The sequence below is a fragment of the Rhinatrema bivittatum genome, chromosome 3, assembly GCF_901001135.1.
Source record: "Rhinatrema bivittatum chromosome 3, aRhiBiv1.1, whole genome shotgun sequence".
NCBI classification, from domain to species: domain Eukaryota; kingdom Metazoa; phylum Chordata; class Amphibia; order Gymnophiona; family Rhinatrematidae; genus Rhinatrema; species Rhinatrema bivittatum.
The window spans coordinates 55,184,122-55,209,282 of NC_042617.1; the positions used below are offsets into that span (position 1 = coordinate 55,184,122).

The 25,161-nt window shown below is 45.5% G+C and overlaps 1 protein-coding gene across 1 annotated transcript in view; it reads right to left on the reverse strand.

Moving 5' to 3' along the window:
* Positions 1 to 25,161, reverse strand: part of LOC115088509 (ADP-ribosylation factor-like protein 6-interacting protein 4) — a 63,968-nt gene that overhangs the window by 31,871 nt on the left and 6,936 nt on the right. The window contains exon 4 of the mRNA XM_029596769.1: positions 11,060 to 11,206. Coding sequence (XP_029452629.1) covers positions 11,060 to 11,206 — 147 coding nt within the window. The remainder of the gene's footprint in view (positions 1 to 11,059; positions 11,207 to 25,161) is intronic.

The window sequence follows — 25,161 nt, forward strand, 5'->3', positions numbered from 1 at the left end:
ACGAGGCACTTGCAAACTGCATTCCTTCTGGAGGTCTAGAATGGTCCAAGAGGCCCCTTACTTCTTCAGAACCATGAAGTATCTTTCGTGCTCCCGTTCTCCAGGTGGCACGAGCAAACCGCCACTTGCTTTTCCCTGGAAGCACAGGGAGACCCCATGAAAGCTTCCCAGATTGGGCAAGTAAATTCTAACAGCCTTCTCATAATTATCAGGACCCCCTGGTCCAAAGTTATTTTGGTCCACTTCTCACAAAAGAGGGCCAATCGCCCCCTAAATCCCATCGAAGAGTGGGCCAGCTGCATCTCATTGTGCGGCCTTTGCTCCCCCAGTTCCCTGACTGGAGAAATCCCAGGTGCACCTATGCAACCCGATAGGACTGTGTCTTGCTAGATCCCTGCCTCTGTGAAAAGGAACCCCTACCTGGGCAATACCTCCTCACCTCTCTGTACTGCTATCTGCCCAGAAACTCTTTTTGTTGCCTTTCAGAATGCGCTCGAGTAATGTACGCCCCTTGGAGTCACCTAAGTGCTTTATCAGCTGCTCCAGGTCCTCTCCAAACAAAACAAAAAAAAAACACTTTCCTCTAAAAGGAAGAATGTCCAGCTGCAATTTGAACTAGACATCCACCAGCCAATTCTGCAGCTAGAGGAGGCTCCTAGCTGAGACCGCAGACACCCTATTCTTGGCTGAAATGCAATCATATAAGGTATCCCCAATATAGGCCATGCCAGCCTCCTACCACTTTGCCTGTTTAGCAGAAGCAGAAGACCCCACTCATTTCCCGACGCTGCTGTACTCGGGTGCGTGGCATGAAACTATTGCATACTACAGTCCATAGGGTCAACACTGAGACTTCAAACCTCTACTTGAGATGCACCTCTTAAGAAGCTTCAGCAGATCCAAAGCATCCTCCGGAAGCAGATATTACTTCGCCATCGCTCTGCTGACCTTCAAACCAGCCTCTGGGGTATCCCCACTCCCTTATGACTAGCTTCTTCACCTCCTGGAGGGAGAGAAAGGCTTTCGCTGGACCCTGTAGGCCTTCCATAACTGGGCCCACTCTCTTGTGATCCAATTTTTCCTGTCATCTCCTCAATTCCCAGTACCTTCAAAACTTGGGGAATCAAAGATGACAACTTCTTCCTGAAGATCCTAACCGTCATGGGGACATCTCCTTCCATCCCCAAGACTTCCCCCAGACTTGAAGGATTCTTTGCCTCTGTCCTTGTCCTCCAGAAAGTCCGACAGAGGACTCCTGTCCTATGCTGAGTATTCCGAGACTTCCGAAACCTGAGACACACTGTCCTGTACCGAAGTACTTAGACATCCATTAGTCCCCCTCCAGAAGACCACCTTCTATGATTTCCTGGGCTGAGGAAGACTCTGTGAGCGGGCCTGCTCAGCAGCCAGTCCCTTCCGAGCAAGCAAGGCCTTGTGCATTAATAGCACAAACTCAGTAGAAGAGACCTCTGCAGAATTTGAGCTTCCCCGAGGAGACTCTTGGGCACTTTCAGAGGCTTCTCAGGCACTATCCTGATAGGGCAGGGAAGGAAATAACTCGGGAGAAAGAGAATGAGCAGGCCTACCCTGCCCCCCCCCCCCCCCATATCTCCTATAACACGGGAGACGACTCCCAAAATGGCCACCATTCCCGCACTGCAGGGGAGAAAAGCCTTACAACCTCCCACCACACAGGATGTACTACCCTTTGCAAACACAGTCAGAGCCCCTTTACTGCCTTTCCTGCTGGCCTTGCATCTCCTGCAAAGCCCCAACGACGAAAGCCGCAATCTCTGCTCACTCCAAGCACAGCATTGTTTCCCGTGTCCCGCAAACACCTCCCTTTCTCTTGCCTCTGATCGAGCTGACATTCTATTTCCAATAGCAGTAAAAACAAAGCTCCGTGGTAATTTCTGCCTATCTTCAGCTGTCTTGCAAGGGTACGAGCAGCCTCACTCAGACTGAAAATGGCTCCCCTGAGCCAACTCAACTCACTCCTGGGCTTCTGTACAGTGCCTGTCTATTTTTCTCTCTTTTTCATTAAATGCTTTATCAACCAAGAAAGACAAAAAAATCTTGTGTGTGGCCGATAGTGGGGTCAAGGGTGTGTGTATGTGTGCGCGCACGAGATAGTAGGGTCAAGGTGTATACTTTTCCCCCTCCAGTCCCTCTCCTTCCTTCTTACTCTCCCACTGTCCCCCCTCCACTCACCTACTAGTGTGTTCCTGCAGCCACCTCTCCTCTCCTACCTCCCCCTCCCATTGCACTCCCCTCTCTCCCACTGCTCATCTGCCCAGCCTCCTCCTTTTCCTTATGCTCCCCAATACTCCTCCTTTACCTACTCTTTCCTTCTCCCTCCTCCCCCTACTCTGACCCTTCTCCTCTCCCCCTCCAGGCTCTGACATCTTTGTGCAGCTGGTGGGGCCTGGGAACGCCCACTGGCTACTCCTGCCCTTGAGTCTGGTTTTTATTTTTGTTTCCTTTTGCTGGGAGGCCTGGGGGAAAACCCCAGTTCTGCTTTCTGAGTCTTGCTCTCTTTCTTTTTTGTACTGATGGAGTCTGGGAAATGCCCACCCGCCTTTCCAGTGCCAGCATCACTGCCGCACTTGCTAACCCCACGGTGGGGACTTCGCCTTCCCAACTTTGGGTAAGGTCGTTACATCCCGCAAGTGCAGACACAACATGATTACCCGGAGCCCCTAAGATTTTAATGGGAGCTCCTGGCTAAAAGTATATTTTAAAATGAGGTTTACCAGGCCGGCCCCAGTGACTCAGGTCATAGGGAGTACACTGTGGTACAGAAGATTTGTGTTTGCTTCTCCTGCCTGATGGAGCTGGGAGGGGGTTGGGTGAACCGTGGATGAGAAGCACTTTATCCAGAGGATGAGGGAAAATGGCTTTCACTGCTAAAAGTGATGCCTGCCAGCCATTTTAAAAGGGGACTTTAAACCTTAGTGTCAGAAAAGCTGCTTGGACATTCATTTATTTTTCATTGCCATCAGGGATAGAAGGGGGACCATTTTGAACCATAAATCTGTAGACTGATTGTCTTACAACAGTAGCTCAGTGTAAATTGTGTGGTATATTCTTCTGAAAAAATGCTTCACCAATAATATGTAAAGTAGCCAAATTCAGTGTCTATTTTTCTGCTATTTAGCAGCTCAGGGATCCCAGGGAAGTGCAATTCAAGAGCAGCATGCTGAGGCTAGCCTTAATGACCAGACTTGTTTACATCAGGAGGAAACTAAGGTGGCTGGGAAAAAAGATTTTGTAGAAAGTGTTTCTAAAAAAAATAAAAATAAAATGTGTCCAGTTCAGCAGCACATGAAGTGTTTAGGAGAGCCGCAAAGGTTTTGAAACACTGAATTGTAATTTAAGAGTAATAAACTAACTAAACTGCATAATCTTCAATAATTACTTGCAGGCATAGATTATTTCTTAATGGCTTTGCAGATGATATTTGGTTCTATTTTCCACCATCACCAACCAAGAATGATGCCTTACAAAAGATTACACACTGTCTCACAGCTATTGAGCTTTGGTTATAACAGAACATGCTTGTCTTAAAGGCAACTGAAATTGTTTTGTGCACCTGTTTTTCTGTTCCTGGCTTGCCTAAGACATTGTTCTTTGATGACGCTCAAAACCTTATTAGTCATCAGGCTCGAAACGTAAGCATCATCATAATCTTGGCTTTAATGCTGCACCCACATATAAAATCTGTGGTAAAAAAACACTTACTTCAGCTTCTCTGTAATCTGAAACTGCTCTTCAACATTACAGATGTTTGAGAATTGTCGTGCAAACTCTAAATTTCTGCCATAGATTACTGTAATACTCTCTATCTAGGCTTACCCCAATCTATAATCCAGGCACTGCAATTAATCCAAAACACAGCTGCCCGAATCATAACTTGAGTATGAATGTGTGAACATATTTTGCCCATATTATTCAGATTGTCGCATGGAGGGGCCAGTTTAAAATATTAGCACTAATTTACATGACTATTAATGGCATAGCACCTTGCTGTTTCAATATTGTCTTAAAAATCTACTGTCTGCCTTGTTTGTTACGATCATTATTCCATAGCTTGCTATATGTAACTTTTGTCAAACATTAAATTCACTGAATCCCAAGAACGTTTATTTGGCGACAGCAGCCCTCTATTATAGAACTCACTTCCTGAGAAGCTTAAATCAGAATCATTCATAATTCACTTCAGAAAACGCCTCAAGGCTCACTTATTTGCTTTCGCTTTTAATGATACTGTTAGGTTCTCCAAATGAAAATGATTTACCTTTCAGCCACATGATAATTACATATGTTACATTTTTGGTTCCTTCTTGGCAGGCTATGGTGAAAGTACTACTTACCTGCTAATTTCCTTTCCTCTAAGGAAGGCAGGCCAATCCACACCAGTAGGTTATGCATTCCTACCAGAAGATGGAGATGGAGTAAGACTGACTCACAGACATATAGCCCTGCCCCGACATCTAGAAAAGCCAAAACAGTGGACAAACTGATTATACTTCAACATGACTATTAACCATCAACTGGGAAGCACTGAGCTCAGTAAAAAAAATGTAACATCAACTGATCTTAGGGGGTTGGTTATATCACTTCTCAGTCCTTCAAATGAATCAAATGAAACAAAACTCTGCAACATCCTCAAAGGACGAAGTAAAACCAAATAGGCAGCACAGGGTGGGTTGTAGATTGGCCTGCCTTCCTTAGAGGAAAGGAAATGAGATAAGCAGTAATTTCACCTTCCTCTGCACTCAGGCAGGCCAATCTGCACCAGTGGGATGTACCAAAGCTACTCCCAAAAAGGGTGGGAAGCTGCCTGCAGTCCTGTGAACTACCCACGTGCAAAAGCTGCATCCTCTTGAGCCTTAAAGTTCAAGTAGTAATACTTGGAGAAAATACTAAGGAGGACCTTGTCGCTGCTCGGGAAATCCCGACAGGAGACAGCAACCGAACCTCTGCCCACGTATCTGCATCAGCTCTAGTGGAATGTGCCTTGACCTGACCAGGTAATGATATATCTGCATCCGCATAAGCAGCAGCAATGATCTCTTTAACCCAATGGGCTACCGTTGTCCGTGATGCCTATTCACCTTGTTTACCTCCACCATGGAGCACAAACAGTCCATCAGTCTTCCTCAAGGGGCAAGTAACTTTCAAGTACTGTACCAGATACCGCTTAGCATTCAAGGCATGCAACAACAGATAATCCCACTCATCTCTATCCCTGTCCAGTGTGGGCAGGGAAATAGACTAATTCAAATGAAACTCTAAAAACCACTTATGATAAAAAAAAAAAAAAAAAAAAAGTATAGTCCTAAGCTGTACCACTCCCAGAGTTATTCACAGAAACGGCTCACGGCAAGAAAGAACCTGCAGCTCGGAGATCCACCATGTCGAACAGATTGCCACAAGAAAAAAAAACATTTACAAGGTGAGCAGCTGCAAGGAGAGATCACGTAGCGGCTGAAATGTAGGACCCGCCAAAAAAAAACGCAAAACCAGATTAAAGTCCCAAAAGAGGAGGATGTAGATGTGCCCAATTTCTTGAAGAGAGTTACATCTGGGTGGGAAGCCAAGAGTCTATCATTGATCCGCCCCTATAGCAAGCAAGAGCTGCTATCTGTACCTTCAGAGTGTTCAAGGCCAAGTCTTTAACCAAACCTTCCTGTAAAACTCCAATATTAGTGAAATTTCCACTTTAAGAGAGCGAGAACCTCACACCCCACATCAGCTCTCAAACACTCTCCAAACTCTAAAATAAGCCAGAGAGCTAGAAAACTTCCTGGTGCAAGAAGCAATGTGGAAATTACCACACTTCAGCAACTAAGAACAAAACCATAAGACAAAACAGACCCGGATCGTTGTGTGGATTCAGCCTCTGATACAACAGATACCTCCTGAGTGGCAGACAGAGAGGACTACCCACCAAGAGCTGCTGAAGATTGGCGTACAATGGCCTCTGAGACCAATCTGGAGCTAGTAGAAGTACGATCTCGACCTGACACACAATCTTCTGAATTACCCTGCCAATCATTGGACAGGGCAGAAAAGCATATAAAACCCCACTCTGCAGCCACACGTGGATGACAGCATCGATGCCCATCGTTCTTGGATCCCTTCTGTGACTGTAGAACCATGGTACCTTTGCATTGCTGGAGTTCTCCATTAAGTCTAGATATGGACGACTCCATCGAGCCACTATGAGTCAAAAGGCCTCATCCACCAGCTCCCACTCTCCTGGATCCAAGACCTGTCTGTTGAGGAAGTCAGCCTGCACATTGTCCTTCCTGGTAATGTAGGAAGTAGATATCTCCTGAAGATGTTTCTCTGCCAACACCATGAGTGCATCTATCTCCACCTACAACTGTTGGCTTCTGGTTGCTTCTGCCTGATGATTTATGTAGGTAATCGTTGTGTCACTGTCAGATATTCTCACCGGTTGATCTTCCAGCCATAAGCACACCAGGCGAACTGCATGCGCTTCCAATCAATTGATGGTCCACTGCCCTTGCGGCATCAACTCTTGGCAGTGAGCCCCCCCAAGTCAGAAGGCTGGCATCTGTTGTGAGTACCAACCAGACCGGTGTCTCCAAGGGCACACCTTCCCTGAGGTGATCCGCTTATAATTACCACTGCAACCTTTCGCTCACCTCCAATGGCAAGTGGAGTCTCACTGGGGACTCCTGTGTCTGTGGATACTACTGGGAGAGCAATGTGCGCTGAAGTGGCTGCATGTGTGCCCTCGCCCAGGGTACACCTCTAATGTTGCCACCATAGATCCCAAAACCTGCAGATAATTCCACACTATTGGACGAATAGCCCTCTTCAAGGACTAACATGAGTCACCAACTTGTGAATGTAATTTTCTGGCAGGAACATTCTGCCCTGGTCTGTATCAAATTGCATGTCAAAGTATTCTAGGGTCTAAATTGGCTGTAAACAGCTCTTGACTAAGTTCACCACCCAGTCTAATTCTTGAAGCAAGGAGATCACTTTGAGATGCCACTTCACTCTTCTGCACTCTTGGCCTGAATCAACCAGTCGTCCAGATACGGATCAACTAGGATACCCTCTTTGTTCAGAGAAGCCGCTACCACCACTATGACCTTGGAGAAGGTTCTAGGCGCAGTAAGCAGCCCGAAAGGTAGCGCCTGAAACTGATATTGATGCCCTAGAACGACAAAATGAAGGAAACTATGTTCTTGACAAATGGGGATATGCAAATAGGCCTCTGTCAGATCAAAAGACTAGAGAAATTTCCCTTTCTGCCATCATTATGGAGTATATAGTTTCCATCCTGAAGTGAGTCACACACAAATGGCAACTGACTCCCTTCAGATCCAGGAGAGTCAAAAGGAACCCTCTTCCTTCCTGGGAATGACAAAATAAATGGAATAGTGCCCTCTATGTAATCTGGGAACTGGAATTACGGCTTTCAGATCTATCAGCCTTCTAAACGTAGCCTCCACTGCTGCTCTCTTCACTAGGGAGTTGCATGGAGAGACCATAAGTGTATCCGGAGAAATTCTAGAACATAGCCATCTCTTACCACCTCCAGGATCCACTGTTTCATTGTAATCTGGGCCTACCTTTGAAAAAAAACGAGATAGATAATCGCCTATCTCCTAATCGGGTCAGCCCTCACACTTTCATTGTGAAGATGAAGTTCTGGACCCAGAGCCCTTGTCCTTATGAGGCTTCTTAGGCTGAAAGGACTAAGATCTTCTGAAGGGATGAGACTTGAGTAGCTGCTCATCTGTAAGGACAAAACTAAACAGGAATCCCTGGAGCGGGCTTTTGCCCCAAAAGAATACAATGCTGCTTTCCTGTTTTCCGGCAAGCCTGGAATTTTGGATTCACCCTACCTATTCACCATCTCCTGCAACTCACTGCCGAACAAGAGAGAACCCTTAAACGGTTAACCTTGTCAAATTGGACTTGGAAACAGTATCTGCTGACCAGTTTTGCAGCCACAACTGGCGCCTAGCCGCTATTACGGAAGCCACACCTCTAGCGTCCGTACACACCAGTCACAGCATGCATCAGCTAAAAACGTGGCTCCTGTTTCCATTACCAGTCCGCTATCGGACTCCGCTCCTTGAGTCTCCTGAGAGAGAGACAAACCTGCCCAAGCCACCAGGCAAGAGCAAGAAGCGATTTGCAAATTTATTACCATGGCTTCAAACGCCTGTTTGAGGATGACCTCAATCTTCCTATCCTGAGCATCCTTTAAAGCTGCTCCCACTTCCACCAGGATGGTGGTTCACTTAGTAACAGCACACACCAAGGCATCAACCTTCAGGAATTGTAACTGCTTCTTTGCCTTCGGATCCAAAAGGTATAAACTCGCCAAAGAGTGCTGTTGTGATGCTTACAAGCCCCCATCACAGACATGAAAGCAGTGAAGAAGTTAAAACACTTTTTGACATGTCAACATGACGTCATTCTTGTTCTAAGTATTTTATTTTTGATAATAAGCAGTTTTGTAAGTACTAACAATATTATAGTCTCAGCCTTGTACTTGTTTTTCTAGATAAAAAGACTAAGTTAGATAAAAGATACTGAATTACAAGGTTATAGAACATTTTTGAACAGATGGGAGGCCAATTGACAATCCATCTAATTGCAAGCCACAGATAACCTATGAGACAAGAATAATTAGCATAGAAGCTGAGAGCAAATTACCATATGTCCACTCTTATTGGTTTATAATAGAAAACCAAATCATAGAAATGTTGGCTAATATAAAATCTAACTTAGGGGTGGATGAAACAAATGTAGAAATCCAATATTATAGCCATGCTATCAGTAAAATCACTTGAGAGATAGTGTTACAAATAGGTGCTTTGCATAACAAGTTGCCTCCCTCACCATGGTATACCTTATAATATTTTGTAGTATTTTAATAAAAAAGTTTATTTTCCCTACAGTTGTTGGTTTTAAGCATTCTTATTTCAGTGAATCACAACAGCACCCCACTTTAAAACTTGCTTCTGGAGCATTCCACTCAAGATCAATTAATTCTTAATTGGCCCCAGGAGGGGGGAAAAAAAAAACAGGAAGCTTTGCGCAGGATGACCAACATGGGATCCTTCTTTTGCAATCCTGTAGTGTCACCCCCATCTATTCCAAGCATTTTCAGGGTTTGAGTCAACAGAACTGGCAACTTGTATTTGTGAAAAAAAACAGAATAGAGTCCTATGTGGTTCCAAGTCGGGTCTAATTTCTCCTTCTTCCAGAGGTGTGAAATCCAAGGCCCCACAGGAATCATCATCTGCATCTCAACATTTCCAAGGACAGCCTCTCTTCAATGCTTTCCCAAAGTAGACAGCAAGCAGAACACCCAACATGACCCCTTCTTACTGGGCTTCTTCGCCTCCGCTGGATGTCCTTTCAGAAAGGCCTGTAAACCCTGGAAAAACTCCACCCAGGAAAGGGAGGATGAATCCATACCAGGGCCCGCAGGCCCAAACATGGCACTCTCCAAACCCTCCCCCAGGGATCTCTCTTCCCCCATTAGGAACAAGGGGGAAGGGGAACTGTCCGCAGTATCGCCTCCTGCACGTCTTCCCTCCAAATACACCATTGGTTAAGGGGATGCTCCAATGTCAGCAAAATCCATAGCAGGCAAATCACCTTGAACCTCCAAACAGCACTGACACAGGTGAAGAGAGCGCAATGGTTGGACTGCCCTTATATGGCAAGCCATACAAATAGCAAGGTGCTTAAACTTTTTTGTCCCTGTTGCCTCATGCAGTCTTCAGCACGCATATCAATGGCATCCAGGTGAACCTGCACAATTACACGCTCAAATCTAGGCTGCGATTTTATGCGTACGTGCGTGTCTATGCTAAGACAGCACCATGCTGAGAATATGCATGCAGGCGCCTGAGTGTGCGGGGAAAAAAAAAAAAGAGAAAAAAAAGATGCCTGCTGTGGCCTACCATGCGGCTGATGAACGAGCCTGCAACATGGGGCCTAGCGAAAGCTACTTAACTTGCCAACCTGTGCCGCCTCCACTCTCCATTAACTCCCTAGAGAACAGGAGAAAGGTAGGAAACATCAAGGGAGAGAACCGAAAAAAAAAAAGAGGGGGGGCCTAACACTTTCTTTCTCTTTTTAACCTGAGCTCAGCCCTTCCCTGGCTGAGAGCATGATAGAGTCACCAGCTACAGGTGGAGAGGGCACAAGCCTTCACCGTCAAGCTCTCTCTCATCCTTTAAAAGTCTAAGCCTGGCAAGGCATAGAGACTTAAACCGCTCAACTGAGGGAGGGACCAGTTGGGTGTCACCTCAGGAGCTTGAACTCTGCATCTAATCTTCTATCTTCTCTTTTAAAAGAAAACAAAAAAAAAACAAAACAACATACCACAAGCAATCCCCACTAGGAAGATGCATGTCCACCATCTGCTGGAGATGGAGAAAATAGGTTGATGTTAGGGCAGGACTATGTTAGTAACATCAGTGAGTCAGTTTTTTTCCGTCTCCATCTGCTAGTATGAGTGCATAACCCATTGATGTGGATTGGCTTGCTTGAGTGCAGAGGAAGCTGCCATTGATCTAGCCCAAAAAATGTGAGATTAGTATCTGTTTACCACCTATGCTGGGGGCAATATCATTTAGATTAATAAACATGTATAACATTAGGTACAAATAGAGGGGTGAACTAGGTCAGCCCTTAGTTGGAGGAGCAATAATTCTAACAGCTGATATCCGATGGTTCAGAATTAATATGGCTGGGCTGGAACAGAGCACTATTTTCTCTTAGCAAAAGAGATATCTACTAGATTGTCAAGGTTTGTTTGATATAGTCAGGAAAAAGCAGTTGCTGTAATCCTTTGGGTCCGCTACTGGCTTTTATCTGTTGTACTTTTGTGCTGGGTTTCATGTTTGCTGAACATTATAGTTTATGTATGTTTTATTGTGATCCACTAGAGCTTGGTTATACAGCAGGATATAAATGTTTTTAAATAAGTGCATTTGGAGTCATTTTCATGTTTGCTTAAATTTGTCCTTCTTTGACTAAAGCTCACCTCTGCTCCTTGAACTGCTTGATGATGAGGATGACCTTGAAGAAGAAGAGGAGGAAGAGGAGGAGGAGGAGGAGTTACTAGAAGAGGAAGCTGATGAAACAGATGATGATCTGCTTCTGCTCCGTTTCCGTTTCCTCTTTTCTTTCCCTTTAAGAAAATGTAAGGGTTTATTTTTCAAGACTTATGCAATAACCTGAAGTTAATAAACCTTATAACTATTACTCTTCACACTGTCCTCAGATGAGATGTGCATGATATGACATTATCCATCTGGCATCTATAAAGTACATCACAAATTGTGGGGAACACACTGGTCAACAACCAACTAGTAAACTGGCTAGTCCGGTGGCAGTGAGGAACCTGAGTTTGACTCCCTGCTCAAATCTCACTCCCTGGGATTGGCCAGGGCTGGGAATGCTGCAGAGGGCAGGTGAGGGGGGAAAAGAGTCCTAGTTAAGGTGCAATGGTGACATTCAGTGGCTGGATTTAGGGTTCATGATTGCAGAGTTCTAGGAGGCAGCCTGGTGAACAGATAGCAGCTGAGGACAGTCGCTGAGATAACTGGGCTGAGTTGGGAGAGGATGTAAGATAGGAGAAGAAAAAACCCTAGTAAGTTGAGAATGAAAGTTCACAGCACCAGATGCCAGCTTAGGTTCTGACTGAATGGAAAGCCCAAATAGGCAAGAGGAACAGCTGCCTTCCCAAAAAGTTATAAATAAAGAGAGACTAGCAACACAATATTTATTTAGGTGTTTTATATACCTTTGGTTCCAAGATAAGATCATAACAGTTTACAAAATCACCTCTCGGCTTCTGGCTCAACATTCCCATTCTAAGCTAGTATTCAATTGTGTGTCAATATCAACAGCAGATACAGAATCTAGGTCATGTTTATGTATAATCTCGTTTCTTACAAAAGTAAATACCTATTCTGGTTATACACATCAGGATCAAGTATAAGTTAAGGTGTTATGAAGGAGGATTGTAACCTATCATTTCATTATTCTACATACTATACTTAGTATGATGTCTTTTTACACTTTATATCGTTCATTATAGCTCAAATTACAAAATATTATTTAAACTTCTAACAGTGACAGTGAAGTTATCTGCTTATTGACATTTTATGTTAGATTATAAGCATTTCTAAAGAGCCATGTTTTCAGTTCTGTTTGAAACTCTTTCTTTCTGTTATCAGACGTAGTGATTCTGGGAGGGAATTCCATAACTTTGGGCCGGCTATGGAAAAAACATTCGGTCTCTTATTTGCATTAGAAGTGTTCTCCGTGTTGTAGGCATCTTTAGAAGTCCTTCCTCTTGTGATCTTAGGGCTCTCTGCAGTTTGTATGGTTGAAGGGTTACTCCTAATAAGCATGGATTAAGGTTGTTGATGATATTAAAGACTAGCGTCAAAACTGTATAATGAAACCTGGATGGTACAGAAAGCCAGTGCAGTGCTATCAGCGAGGGGGTGGTGTGGTCAAATTTCCTTGTCCCTAGTAGCAGTCTGGCTGAGACGTTTTGTAGTTGTTATAATGGTTTTATACGTCCAGAGGGTAGGCCTAGTAATAGGGAGTTGTAGTAATCTATGTTTGAAAATATCAGTGTTTGTAGAACAGTGCAAAAGTCCTGTATTGTTGGTAAAGGTTTCAGTTGATGTAAAATTCTAAGCTTGGCATAGCCTGTTTTAAATAAATTTGTTTATATGCTTTTTCATTGATGAATTCTCAATCTGTATTCCTAGGTCTCGTACTTCTTCTGAGGGGGTAATGTTAAAAGTTACCTAGGTCTAGGATTGGCAGTTTGATTATTGTGGAATTTCTCCTTAACCACACAATCATATTTTTTTTTGTGTTTAGTGTTAATTTCAGCTGAGTTAGTCTTTGTTTTATTGCCTTCATGTATGCTGACAAAGTTGAGGTAGTTTTTTCAAATGATATGTAGAATTGTATGTCATCTGCATAAAGGAAGAATTTGATTCCTAGTTCTGTTAGTAATGTACATAATGGCAGCATGTAAATGTTGAATAGGGTAGCCGAGAGTGCTGACCCCTGGGAGACACCTATATCGATTGGGAAGGTGTCAGATATGCGATTGTCCAGTTTGACTTGGAAGGATCTATCTGCTTGGAAGGACGAGAACCATTTGATAACAGTTCCATCTATTCCAATTTTTTTCAACTGATGGCATAGCAGGGTATGGTATATGGTGTCAAAGGCTGCTGTTAGTCAATTAGTACCATGATTTTGGATTCATCATTATCAAACCCCTGAAGTACACGGTTAGGGAAATGAGAAGGGTTTCTGTAGAGCGATCTTTTCTGAAGCCAAATCGGTTAAGGGTATAGAATATTAATGTCTTCTAGGTAGCTTTCTAGTTGTGGTAACACTGCTTTTCCTAGGCTTTTGGGGATGAAAGGCAGGTTGGATATAGATCGATAATTGTTCCAAATCAATTCTTCCAGATTTATTTTTTTAGGATGGGTTTAATCACAGCTTGTTTTGCCTTACTGAGGACCAATCCTTCTGATAGCGAGTGGTTGATCATGGTTGTGACTGTTGGCGTGATTACTGGAGAACTTAGTTTCCTGATAATTTTGTTTTCCTTAGTGTAGGCAGATGGACTCAGGACCAATAAGTTGTGCTCCTCTGCCAAAAGATGGAGACGGAGTCAGGTTTCAAAGCTGACGTCACCCTAGATACACCCCTGCAGTGACCTCAACCCTTCAGTATTCTCTTCAAAAGCCACTGTGAACATACTATCGAAAAAACTTGGATAAAAAACAGATAACTGTAACTGTACTCAACCAAACACTGAACCCCAGTAAGATTTTAGATGCCCTGATCTAGGGATTGGATGACGGCTTACCCGTAATCTCTTGGAATTGATATCTACTCCACGGGCGAATCCTTGGCACTGTTCTTGGGCATCCGGGAGCAGGATGCTGAGTCCATCTGTCTATACTAAGAAAAACGAAATTATCAGGTAAGTAATTTCTCCATTTCCTAGCATGTAGGCATATAGACTCAGGACCATCGGGGGATGCACAAAAGCTACTCCCAATCGGGGCGGGAGGCTGCCTGTGGTCCAGTTAATACTGCCCTTGCAAAGGCTACGTCTTCTCGGGCCTTTACGTCCAGGCAATAGAACCTGGAGAAGGTGTACAAGGAGAAGCACGTCGCCGCTCGGCAGATATCGACAGGGGAGAGCAGTCTAACTTCCACCCATAAGACTGCCTGAGCCCTGGTGGAATGAGCTTTAAATTAACCTGATAAGGTAATGGCTTTCTGCCGCCACATAGGCTCCCATGATCACCTCCTTAATCCAGCGGGCTATGGTAGCCCGCGAAGCTAGTTCGCCCTGCTTCCTTCCACTGTGATGGACAAATAGGTGGTCCATCTTTCAGACCCATTCTGAAGCTTCCAGATACCGCACCAAAAGTCTACCGATATTCAAATGACAGAGGAGGCGGTATTCCTCTGCATCCCTGTGTTTATCTAGGGACGGCAACGAAATGGACTGATTAAAATGAAACTCCGAGACTACCTTGGGCAAGAAGGATGGAACGGTACGAAGCTGTAACACTCCTGGAGTCGTCCAGAGGAACGGTTCCCGGCGGCATGACATTGCCTGCAGTTCAGAGATGTGATGCGCCGAGCATATAGCCACCAGGAACACAGTTTTCAAGGTTAATAAAAACGCGAGGAAAAACTGCACAGTGGCCGAAAGGTAGGCCCTAGCAAAAAATTCCAATACTAGATTAAGATTCCACAAGGGACCTGGCCACCATAGGGGTGGCCAAAAGTGCTTCACCCCTTTCAAAAAACGGGCCATGTCTGGATGAGTCAACAGGGAGGTTCCGTTCACCTCACCCCTGAAACAGGAGAGAGCTGCTACCTGCACCTTCAAGGAGTAAAGGGCCAAACTTCTATTCAAGCCATTCTGCAAAAATTCCAGAATAAGTGGTATTTTGACCACCCAAGAGGGAACACCGCATTCCTTGCACCAGGACTCAAACACTCCAGACCCGCACATATGTGCAGAGTAAGGTGGTAATTACCACCACAGAATATCCTCGCTTCATCAGACGAGCCCTCTCAAGAAGGGTCAGACTGAAAGACAGAATCAAGTCAGATCTTTGTGAAGGACTGGTCCCTGCTGTAGCAGGTCCCTGTGCGGTGGAAGGCATAGGGGGGGTCTCCATATGTCCACGAACACTTGGGCCAATCTGGAGCTACTAGTAGGACTAATCCCCTGTGGTGCTCGATTCTACAAATGATCCTGCCGCAAGGGGCCATGGAGGAAAAGTGTATAGCAACTCTTCTTCTGGCCAGGTCTGAACGACAGCATTGATCCCCAGGGACCACTGATCTCTTCTGTGACTGAAGAATCGGGGAACCTTTGCATTGTGAGATGCGGCCAGCAGGTCAATGGACAGGAGGCCCCATTGATCTACTATCAGTTGAAAGACTTCGGCCAACACAATCCACCCTCCTGGATCCAGACTCTCCCTGCTTATAAAGTTTGCTCTGACGTTGGCTTTTCCTGTGATGTGTGAGGCTGAGATTGTCTGTAGATGTATTTCCGCCCATTCCAAAAGGAGGTCTATCTCCTGAGACACCTGCTGGCTCTTTGTTCTTCCCTGGCAGTTGATGAAGGCTACCGTTGTTGCGTTGTCAGACTCTCATCGTCATTATTATATCAGACCCAAACACCGCGGCGAGAGTTGGCAGTATGGGAAGAACATGTTAAAAACTTTTGAAAGTGGTCTTGCTGAGGAAATTCTGAAATATGACTGGGAAATATGCCGGTATTTGTGCTGTGGACAGATTTGACCAGACGCTGTTAAACGCGGGTGGTAAGAAGGGTTGAAGTTGTTTCTTCAGAATTTTAGAGATGTGAAGATTTGAAACTTGTGGCTCCCTGAGATATTAGTGGTGATCCGTTGTGAAGTGATTGTTACATCCCCTGATGAAACCTTGGGTGAAACAGGAGTGTCTTGTCAGGAAGAGGAATATATTATAAGAACAATTGAAGATGTGAATTGAACAAAAGATATGGAAGGATCATACCGCCTTGAATATACAAGATAAAATCTGAAATAAAAATATTTGGGGGAGTGTTTAATATGTATTTAACATTTATATGTGAGATATTTGTTATGTAATGTCTTATATTGGGTATGGATGTGAAGAGTGAATGATTTATATGGATAATGTATATTATCTTATATAGTGTTGTTTAAGAACAATTTTAATGAGTTTTTGATAAAATTTCCATTGTTAAAATAAATCTTTATAAATACTATATACACAGGTTTGTGTTTATATTGTTCACTATGGTATTTACCTGTGTTTGTAACCCTTGATGTATGTACATTGGAATTGCAAGCTAGCCAGCTCACTGCCCAGGCTTCCAGCTGATTGATGTTTCAGAGGGCCTCTTCCTCCGTCCAACATCCCTGGGCCATGAGTTCCTGACAGTGAGTTCCCCAGGCCCAGAGACTCGTGTCCTTTGTAAGAACCAGCCAGTTCGGTGAGGACAGGGACAACCCCCTGCTCAGATGAGCCTCCTGCAACCACCACTCAAGGTGAGAGCAGACTCCTATTGGGAAGTGGAGCCATATCAAATAGTCATGAGACTGCAGGTTCCAACGTGATATCAGCGAGCACTGAAGTGGGCGCATGTGTGTTCTCGCCCTCGGCACTACTTCCAAGGTTGCCACCAACAAACTGAGAACTTGAGAGATAGCTCCACACCGTCAGGCATATTGTGTTCATCAACTGACGCACCTGGGACACCAACTTCCGTAACCATGTGGTCAGGAAGAAGACCTTGCCCTGCTTGATATCTAATTGTTCTCCCAGATACTCCAACGACTGGGTAGGCTTGAGACTGCTCTTGTCCAGGTTTATTACCCAACCGAGTTCCTGAAGCAAGGTGGTCACCTTGTTGATCACCTGGAGACTTTTTTCCACGGACTTGGCCCGGATCAACCAGTCATCCAACCATGGGTGTACCAGGATTCCTCCTCTTCTCAATGCTGCCACCACGACCACCATAATTTTGTAAAATGTTCTTGGGGCGGTGGCTAGGCCAAAGGCAGTGCCCGGAACTGATAATGGTGACCCAGTACGGCAAAGCACAGGAAGTGTTGGCATTCTTGATGGACTGGAATATGTAGGTAGACCTCAGATAGGTCCAGGGAGGTTAGGAACTCTCCCGGTTCTATGGCCATTATCACGGAGTGTAAGATTTCCATGTGGAAATGACTCACTTGTAGGTGACCTTTGACGCTTGAGGTCCCGGATGGGGTGAAAGGAACCTTCTTTCTTGGGTACGATGAAATAGATGGAATAACGCCCTGGATTTTCCTGGGGCATAGGTACTGGGATTCCAGCCCCCATCCTGAGGAGCCTTAAAAGAGCAATCTCCACTGCCTGCTTTTTGTGCTGGGGGTGGCAAGGAGACATCATGAATACATCCAGAGAGTGTTGTGAAATTCCAGCACATATCCTTCTTGTATGACTTCCAGTACCCACTTGTCCAAAGTGATCTAGATCCACCTTCTTAAAAGAGACAGTCGACCCCTTATCTCCTCGTTCCAAAGATGGATCAATAAACTTTCATGTAAACTATGCCCCTCTGTCGACTATGAAACAACTGAGTTCTTCCAAAGGGCCAAGACTTCTGAAATGTCCAGTTTCTGTAGGGGCAGAAACATTGAGAGCCCCTGGATCGGCCCCTCATAGGCGAGGGCTGCTGCAACTGCTTCCTCTTATCTTCTGGTAGGCTGGAGACTTGCCCCATTTACTGGCCAGTTTTTCCAATTTATTTCCGAATAGGCGTGATCTTTTAAAGGGCACCTTTGTAAGGTTGGCCTTGGAGGTTGTGTCGGCTGACCAATTCTGCAGCCATAGCTGTCTTCTGGCCACTACCACTGAGTCCACTCTTCTGGCTGAAGTACGGACTAAATCCGAGCCCGAGTCTGCTAAAAAGGTGGCGGCGGATTCCCTAGCTACTCTGGGGTTCACCCCCGAGTCATCCACCTTCTGAGAGAGAGAAGTAGGCATGAACACGCTACCAGGGCACAACAAAAAGCAATCTGTAAGGTTGTTGCTACTACGTCAAAGGCTTGTTTAAAGGATAAACTCCAATTGTCTATCGTGCACATCCTTTAAGGCTGCTCCCCACCTCCACTGGGATTGTTTTTCGCTTAGAGATAGCGCAGACCAGTGCATCCACTTTAGGGAAATGCAAATGTTCTCGCACTGCTGGATCCAGCAGGTATAGAGCTTCTAACTCTTGGCCCCCTTTAAAACTTGCTTCTGGGGCATCCCATTCCAGGACAATCAATTTCTGGATGGCTTCCAGTACTGGAAAGTAGCAAGAGGCTTTGTGCAAGGAAATCAGAATGGGATTCTTCTTTGGTTCCATCATAAACTGCTCAGGAACTCCCAGCATTTTCAGGGTCTGGGAAACCAAGGTCGGCAATTCATCTCTAAGAAAGAACTGTAACATGGTTTGATACGATTCTAATCCCGGGGGAATTTCCCCTTCTTCCAAGGGATCTTGCTCTTCGTCTGTGCCATCAGGGTCTCCACTAGGGATACCTTTTGTCAGGTGGGGCATGCTTCGAGGTCTGCCAACAGGAATGGGAGAGGAAGAGGGGGCCGGATGGGGTTCCAGCCAGACAGGGGCAAGCAAGGAAGTAGACTGTGCCTGTACAAAGGCCTGTAGTCCCTGAAAAAGAATTCCCCCAAGAAAAGGCCACCGGGTCCATGCCTAGTCCGGGGGGAACTGGGGTGGGCCCAGCTGAGTTTCCCTCTCCCATGAAAGACCCAGCCAAGGGGTTACTCAGATCTGGAGTACTTCCAGTTAAGGCTGCCAATCCATCATCTGAATGGGAGGAGCCGGGCTCAGCAAAGTCCGGGGAGGACAAATCCCCTTGGGTTTCCTCACAGCGCTGACAAGTTAGAATCCAGGTCAAGCTGAGAAGCCCTAATATGACAAGCAGCGCAGAAAGCAAGGTATTTATGTTTCTTGGCTGCTGGTGCCACTGGCGACGGTAACTGAGTTTGATCGCTTCATGCTTAAAAATTTATGCGCACAAATTTTGAGTTCCTAGGCGGGGCGCAACGAGGCGCATGCACAGCTCGTGTGCCCTGTTTTTTCTGTATCCTGCGCTTTATTGTGCGTGTAAGTATGCACGACATTATGCACGCAGCGCGTGCGTACAGTCAACACACCGCGCGTACAGATGTCCTATGGCAGGCAACATGAGACGCACAAAGTCGCATGCAAAATGGCACCGCCGCAGCCTACCATGCGGTGTGCCAACCAAGTTTAAAGCTGGGCCTAGCTCACCGGGGGACTGCTCAGCCTGCTCGTAAGCCCACTTCCCTATGCCCAAACGGGATCGAGAACGACATTGGTACGGCATGCTGAGCAAGGAGACTGGAGGAAGTCTTACAGAAACCCCTCTTCTCTGAAGGTAAATCTTTTTTTTTTTTTTTAAGCTTACCTGGCTCAGCGCTTATCGGGTGAGTACAGAGACGATCTCTGGCTGTGGGGGAGAGAAGGCTTTTGCTGTCACCGCCACACTTGGCTTCCTGCACCCACTGCCTTTTGTTGCGTCCAGTCTCAGACAGCTTCGCCCAACATGCCTCACCTCTATTTCGTTACGGATGCCATTCTCCCGAGGCTGGTGGAGAACACCAGCCTCGGGAGAATGGCGTCCGTAACGTCTCCTTGCCGCACCCTCCGGCGTGGCGTCCCACCATGTTGACCTGAGGCCTCCTAGGGCGCACGCCTCACGTCTTGTAGCAGTGTTGGCGCGAACCTCGGGGGCGGCCCCTCGAGTGACATCACTGCTTCCAACTACAAAAGGTTGCCCATTTGCTGACTCTCGCCGAGTTAGCAATGGATTGGATTCGTTCCGGTCTGAAGCTGCTCTGCCGCTTCTGGAAGCTATCTTCATCCTCTGGGGTTCTACTAACTTGGGTACCCGCTCCTCAGGGGCCCTTTGCTTATTTCCAGGTGCCTATCCCTCAATCCAGGTACTCGCTTCTCGAGGGCCTGTGTGTGTCTATCTTGCTGCCTGCTACCAATTCTTCCACCTGCTGGAACACTACCTATCAGCTACAGAGAGTGAGTACTACTTCTCCCAGTCTGTTCAGCTACAGCTCCTCGTTGTCTATCTGCATCGGGCCCTACACCACCACTGTGGAACGGGACTCCTCTGCCAAGGATCACAGACTGTTGCTACCTATCCTCTCTCTACTGCTTATTGGGAACTCTATCTACTCAGCTACAAGGGAGTGTGTAATAACATCTGCCAGTCTGTCTCTCCTACAGCGCCTCACTGGATATCTGCATCGGGGCCTTATACTACCATTGTGGGATGGGTCTCTTCCGCCAAGGATCACAGACTGTTGCTATCTAATCCACTCTCTACTGCCACCTCTGATGAACCATACAAGCTGCATAATAAAGATATATTATCTGTGTTTGTGCATCTGAGTCTAGCCTAGTGCTACAGTTCCCTACGGGCTCCTCCTCGTGGGAGACACTATCATTGTTGCCCCTAAGAATCCACCAAACATCTTGATATCATAACACCTTTCAGCTGCTTGAGCAGCAAAGTTCACGCTGGGAATTGGCTACCGGACCAAGGCACGCCTCTGAGGGATCTTGGAAATCACCTCAGGTATTCTCAACTGGGGGAAGGACATTTAGGTATCACCGCTGGTGAGTGGAGCTCAATCCTTTCTCCAATTTAAAAGTAGAATTTCTTCTTCCAAAAGGTACAGCGATCCCCATAGGGAAAACATGTCTACATCTGCTGGAGTCGGAGAAATACTGAAGGGCTGAGGTCACTACAGGCATGTATCTAAGGTGACATCAGCTTTGAAACTTGACTCTGTCTCCATCTGCTGGAAGGGGTCCTGAGTCCATTTGGCCACACACTAGGAAAGCAGTGTACTGTTTTCAGGGAACATGCGGGGATTGGATCCAGTGGGTGAATAGCAGGCTTAATTTTGGTGATGATTTGGTTAGTTTCAAGTTTAGATACTGTGTGAAATGTATTCCATTTTGCTTGCCCATATTTTTCTTCATGTTCTTTTGTTCGTAAGCAGGTGGGGGAATTGTGTTTTTATCCTATTGATTTTATTTAACAATGAAGTGGCATATTCATTGCATGAGTTCTTTGAAAAGTTATGGTTTTTCACGATGGAGGAAGATGGGTCCTTGATTAAGTTTAACAGTTTTGAAAAGTAATTTGGAATTAAATATTACACCATGAATCTATTTGGCATAATAGTCTTTTTTTTTTTTTTTGCTTTATCGATTTGTTCACGGTATTTTATTAAAAGGGATTTGTATATTTCCAGTGATTCCATGGATTGGCATTTCCACCATTGCTTTTCAGATTTTCTCAGGGTTTGTTTAGTGTGTTTTAGTTCTTCACAATATCAGGGTTTCTTTTGTTTAGAGGTATCGCTTTCTTTCTGGAATGTTTTTTCCTGTACTGGGCATAGTTTATCAGCTATTTCATTGATGATTTTATCCCAGGAGACAAATCTTGAGCTGGCATCATTTTTAAAATCTGTTATCTTATTTTTAATGGCCTCATTAAATAATTTTGCTTCAATCTTTTTCTTAAAAGTGAATGATTGATTGAGGAGAGTTATTTCTGCTTTTATTAGTTGGAGATCAGTCCATGGTAGTATGTAGTGAGACAAATTGATTATGCAGTTATTGTTTGTGAATATTAGGTCAAGGATGTGTCCTGCTTTATGAGTGGGGTTGGTTACGAACCGTGACCAGCCCATTGCTTCCATTGTATCTAGGAATATTTCACATGCAGTAGTTTTTGGTACGCTATCTACATGTAGGTTGAAGTCCCCTACGATTAGGGTAGATTCAGGTGATGGAAATGCTTTTTGTGGAAATTTCGGGTGAGCAGTCTTTTTGAAGTGGTCCAGGTGGGCAACAGACCGTGCCTATGTTTCGTTGTGATGATTTTAGTGTTGCCACCTCATTTATTTATTTATTTTTAGATTTTTATATACCGGTGTTCCTATATGAAATAAAGATCACATCGGTTTACACTGAAACAGAACATGAAAATTGCCAAAAGGCATTACATAGAACAAGGTTATGAAACTTGGAACAGTGTACATAAGTTCAAAATTTAACAATAACGTTGTAACATTGATGACCAAAAGATAAAGGAGAAAAAAAAAAAAGACTTAAACAATTAAGTTGACAGGTCTTATTGAACATAAAAATTATAACGTATAAGTGAGAAAGTCTCAAGTGTCCTGCAGCAAGAGATTAGATACCGAAGTAGGTAGTGGTATGGAAAATGGGGGTTTGTGAAGAAGATATGTTCTTGCTGGTTGGAGGGGAAAAAATGATGATCATGGTCCTGGAAAAGCTTGGCTAAAGAGCCAGGTTTTAAGTTTTTTTTTGAATGAAGAGTGGCAGAACTCAAGCCGAATGTCTGGTGGGAGCGCATTCCATTGAATGGGGCCTGCTGTAGATATGGCACGTTTATGATGCGAGGATTTTGTTGAAGGTACATAGAGTGTGCCTTTATATGCTCCTCTGATGGGTCTAGAGGAGGAGTGAGGGCGTAGTTGGTTACATAATTGAAGAGGAGAGATATTGTGAATGGATTTATGAATTACGGTGAGTACTTTATATAGGATCCTTTGCTTTATAGGCAGCCAGTGGAGGAGCTTGAGAATGGGGGTGATATGATCTCTTTTATTCGTATTGGTAAGGATTCTGGCTGCAGAGTTCTGTAGCATTTGGAGGGGTTTGATGGATGAATATGGAAGGCCAAAGAGAAGCGAATTGCAATAGTCGACTTTTGATAGAATAATGGCTTGTAGGACCATCCGAAAATCGTTGAAATAAAGAAGAGGCTTCAATTTTTTTAAGACTTGTAACTTATAAAAACAGTCTTTGGTGGTTGTGCTTATGAATTTTTTAAAATTGAGCTGATTGTCTAGCATGATACCTAGATCTCGAACATGTGGTGAGTGATTTAATATGGGAGTGGATGAGTTGAGTAGGTCAGCTGGGTTTAGAAGTTTGATGTTGATGTCTTGATTGATGATTAGGATCTCAGTTTTGTTGTTGTTAAGAATGAGGCAAAGGCTGGAGAGAAGATGATTGATCTGTTGCAAACAATTGTTCCAGTGAGCCAAGGTTTTTTGTAAGGATTCTGAGATTGGGATGAGTATCTGGATGTCATCCGCGTAGAGATAGTGAGTTAGGTTTAGTTTAGTAAGTAGATGACATAGAGGTAAGAGGTAAATGTTGAAGAGGGTAGGGGAAAGGGAGGAACCCTGAGGGACCCCCCGGTTGGAAGGGATCGGTTGTGATTCTTTGTTGTTAATCTTTACTTTGAATTGTCTATTTGCTAGGAAGGATTTGAACCAGCTGAAGACTGTTCCTTTAATGCCTATATCTGCCAGACATTTTAATAGAGATGAATGGTTGTGTGTGTGTGCGGAGGGGGGGGGGGGGATTTAACCTCTACTTTGTAGGGTTTAAGTTTTTGGTTTTGGCTTTTTTTTTAACCGATTATTAATAGACCCCCACCTTTATGTTTGTGTCTGGGGAAGTGAAAGATACAGTCAGGGTGATTGATTTGATTTAAGAGAACATTATCGCTGTCTTTCAGCTGTTTCGGTTATACAGAAGATCGTGGGTTTTTTTTCTTCTAATAGATCATTTATTAATGGGATTTTCTTTGTCAGTGATTGAACGTTTAGTAGCAAGAGAGAGTAAACATTAGGCAAGAAGGGATTACTGGAGAATTATTTATCTTGGGGGTAGATCAGCTTGTGTTTGGGGGGGGGGGGGGGGGGTTGTCTGTATGAAGATTTCTGTATATTCCTTGTCCAGTGATGGTTTCAATGAGGTAGGTAGGCTCCACTGTTATAGTTATTAGGAATGGGCGGGAATTAAGTATTTACTTCAGGTATAACATCAGGCTCTTCTGGAGGCAGGTGCAGGTTAGCACTGTATGTTCCTTGCGGTAGCTAAGGGAGTAGGCTGCACTTCTGGAGGAAGGAGCAAGTTAGCACTTTAGTGGTTGCGGATGCAGGCTAGCACTGTATGCTTATTACGTAGAGTAAGGTGTAGGCGCGCATTTCAGGCGCATGCAAAGGGGTGCTCCTTTGTCGTGCTCCTTCATGTGTGTGCCCGCCAGCACAAGCACCTCTGGCATGGCTACCAACCTTTTCCTCTCCTCGGCAGCGGTGGTGGGCGGGCAGAGGGGCGGTCAGTGAGCAGGTGCTGGCGTCTTCCTTCCCTCACCTGTGGAGGGAGGGAGCGCCCCTTCCTGCTGCTTCCCACTGGTCAGTGGTGCTCTAGCCGCGGTGCACCGGCCGTGGTCTCTCCCGGCATGGCTGCCGGCCTTTTCCTCTCCTCGGCAGCGGTGGTGGGCGGGCAGAGGGGCGGTCAGTGAGCAGGTGCTGGCGTCTTCCTTCCCTCACCTGTGGAGGGAGGGAGCGCCCCTTCCTGCTGCTTCCCACTGGTCGGTGGTGCTCTAGCCGCGGTGCACCGGCCGTGGTCTCTCCCGGCATGGCTGCCGGCCTTTTCCTCTCCTCGGCGGCAGTAGGCGGGCAGAGGGGTGGTTGGTGGGCAGGTGCCAGCCGGCTTGGCACCTGCCCATTGCTTCCATTGTAACTAGGAATATTTCACATGCAGTAGTTTTTGGTACACTATCTACATGTAGGTTGAAGTCCCCTACGATTAGGGTAGATTCAGGTGATGGAAATGCTTTTGTGCCTTCCTTCCTTCATCTGTGGGGAGAGCCCTTTCTGCTGCTTCCCGTTGGTCGGTGGTGCTCCAGCCATGGTGCACCAGCTGCAGTCTCTCCTGGTGTGGCTGCCGGCCTCTTCCTCTCCTCGGTGGCAGTAGGCGGGCAGAGGGGTGGTTGGTGGGCAGGTGCCAGCCGGCTTGGCGCCAGTGCCTTCCTTCCTTCATCTGTGGGGAGAGCCCTTTCTGCTGCTTCCCGCTGGTCGGTGGTGCTCCAGCCATGGTGCACCGGCTGCAGTCTCTCCTGGCGTGGCTGCCGG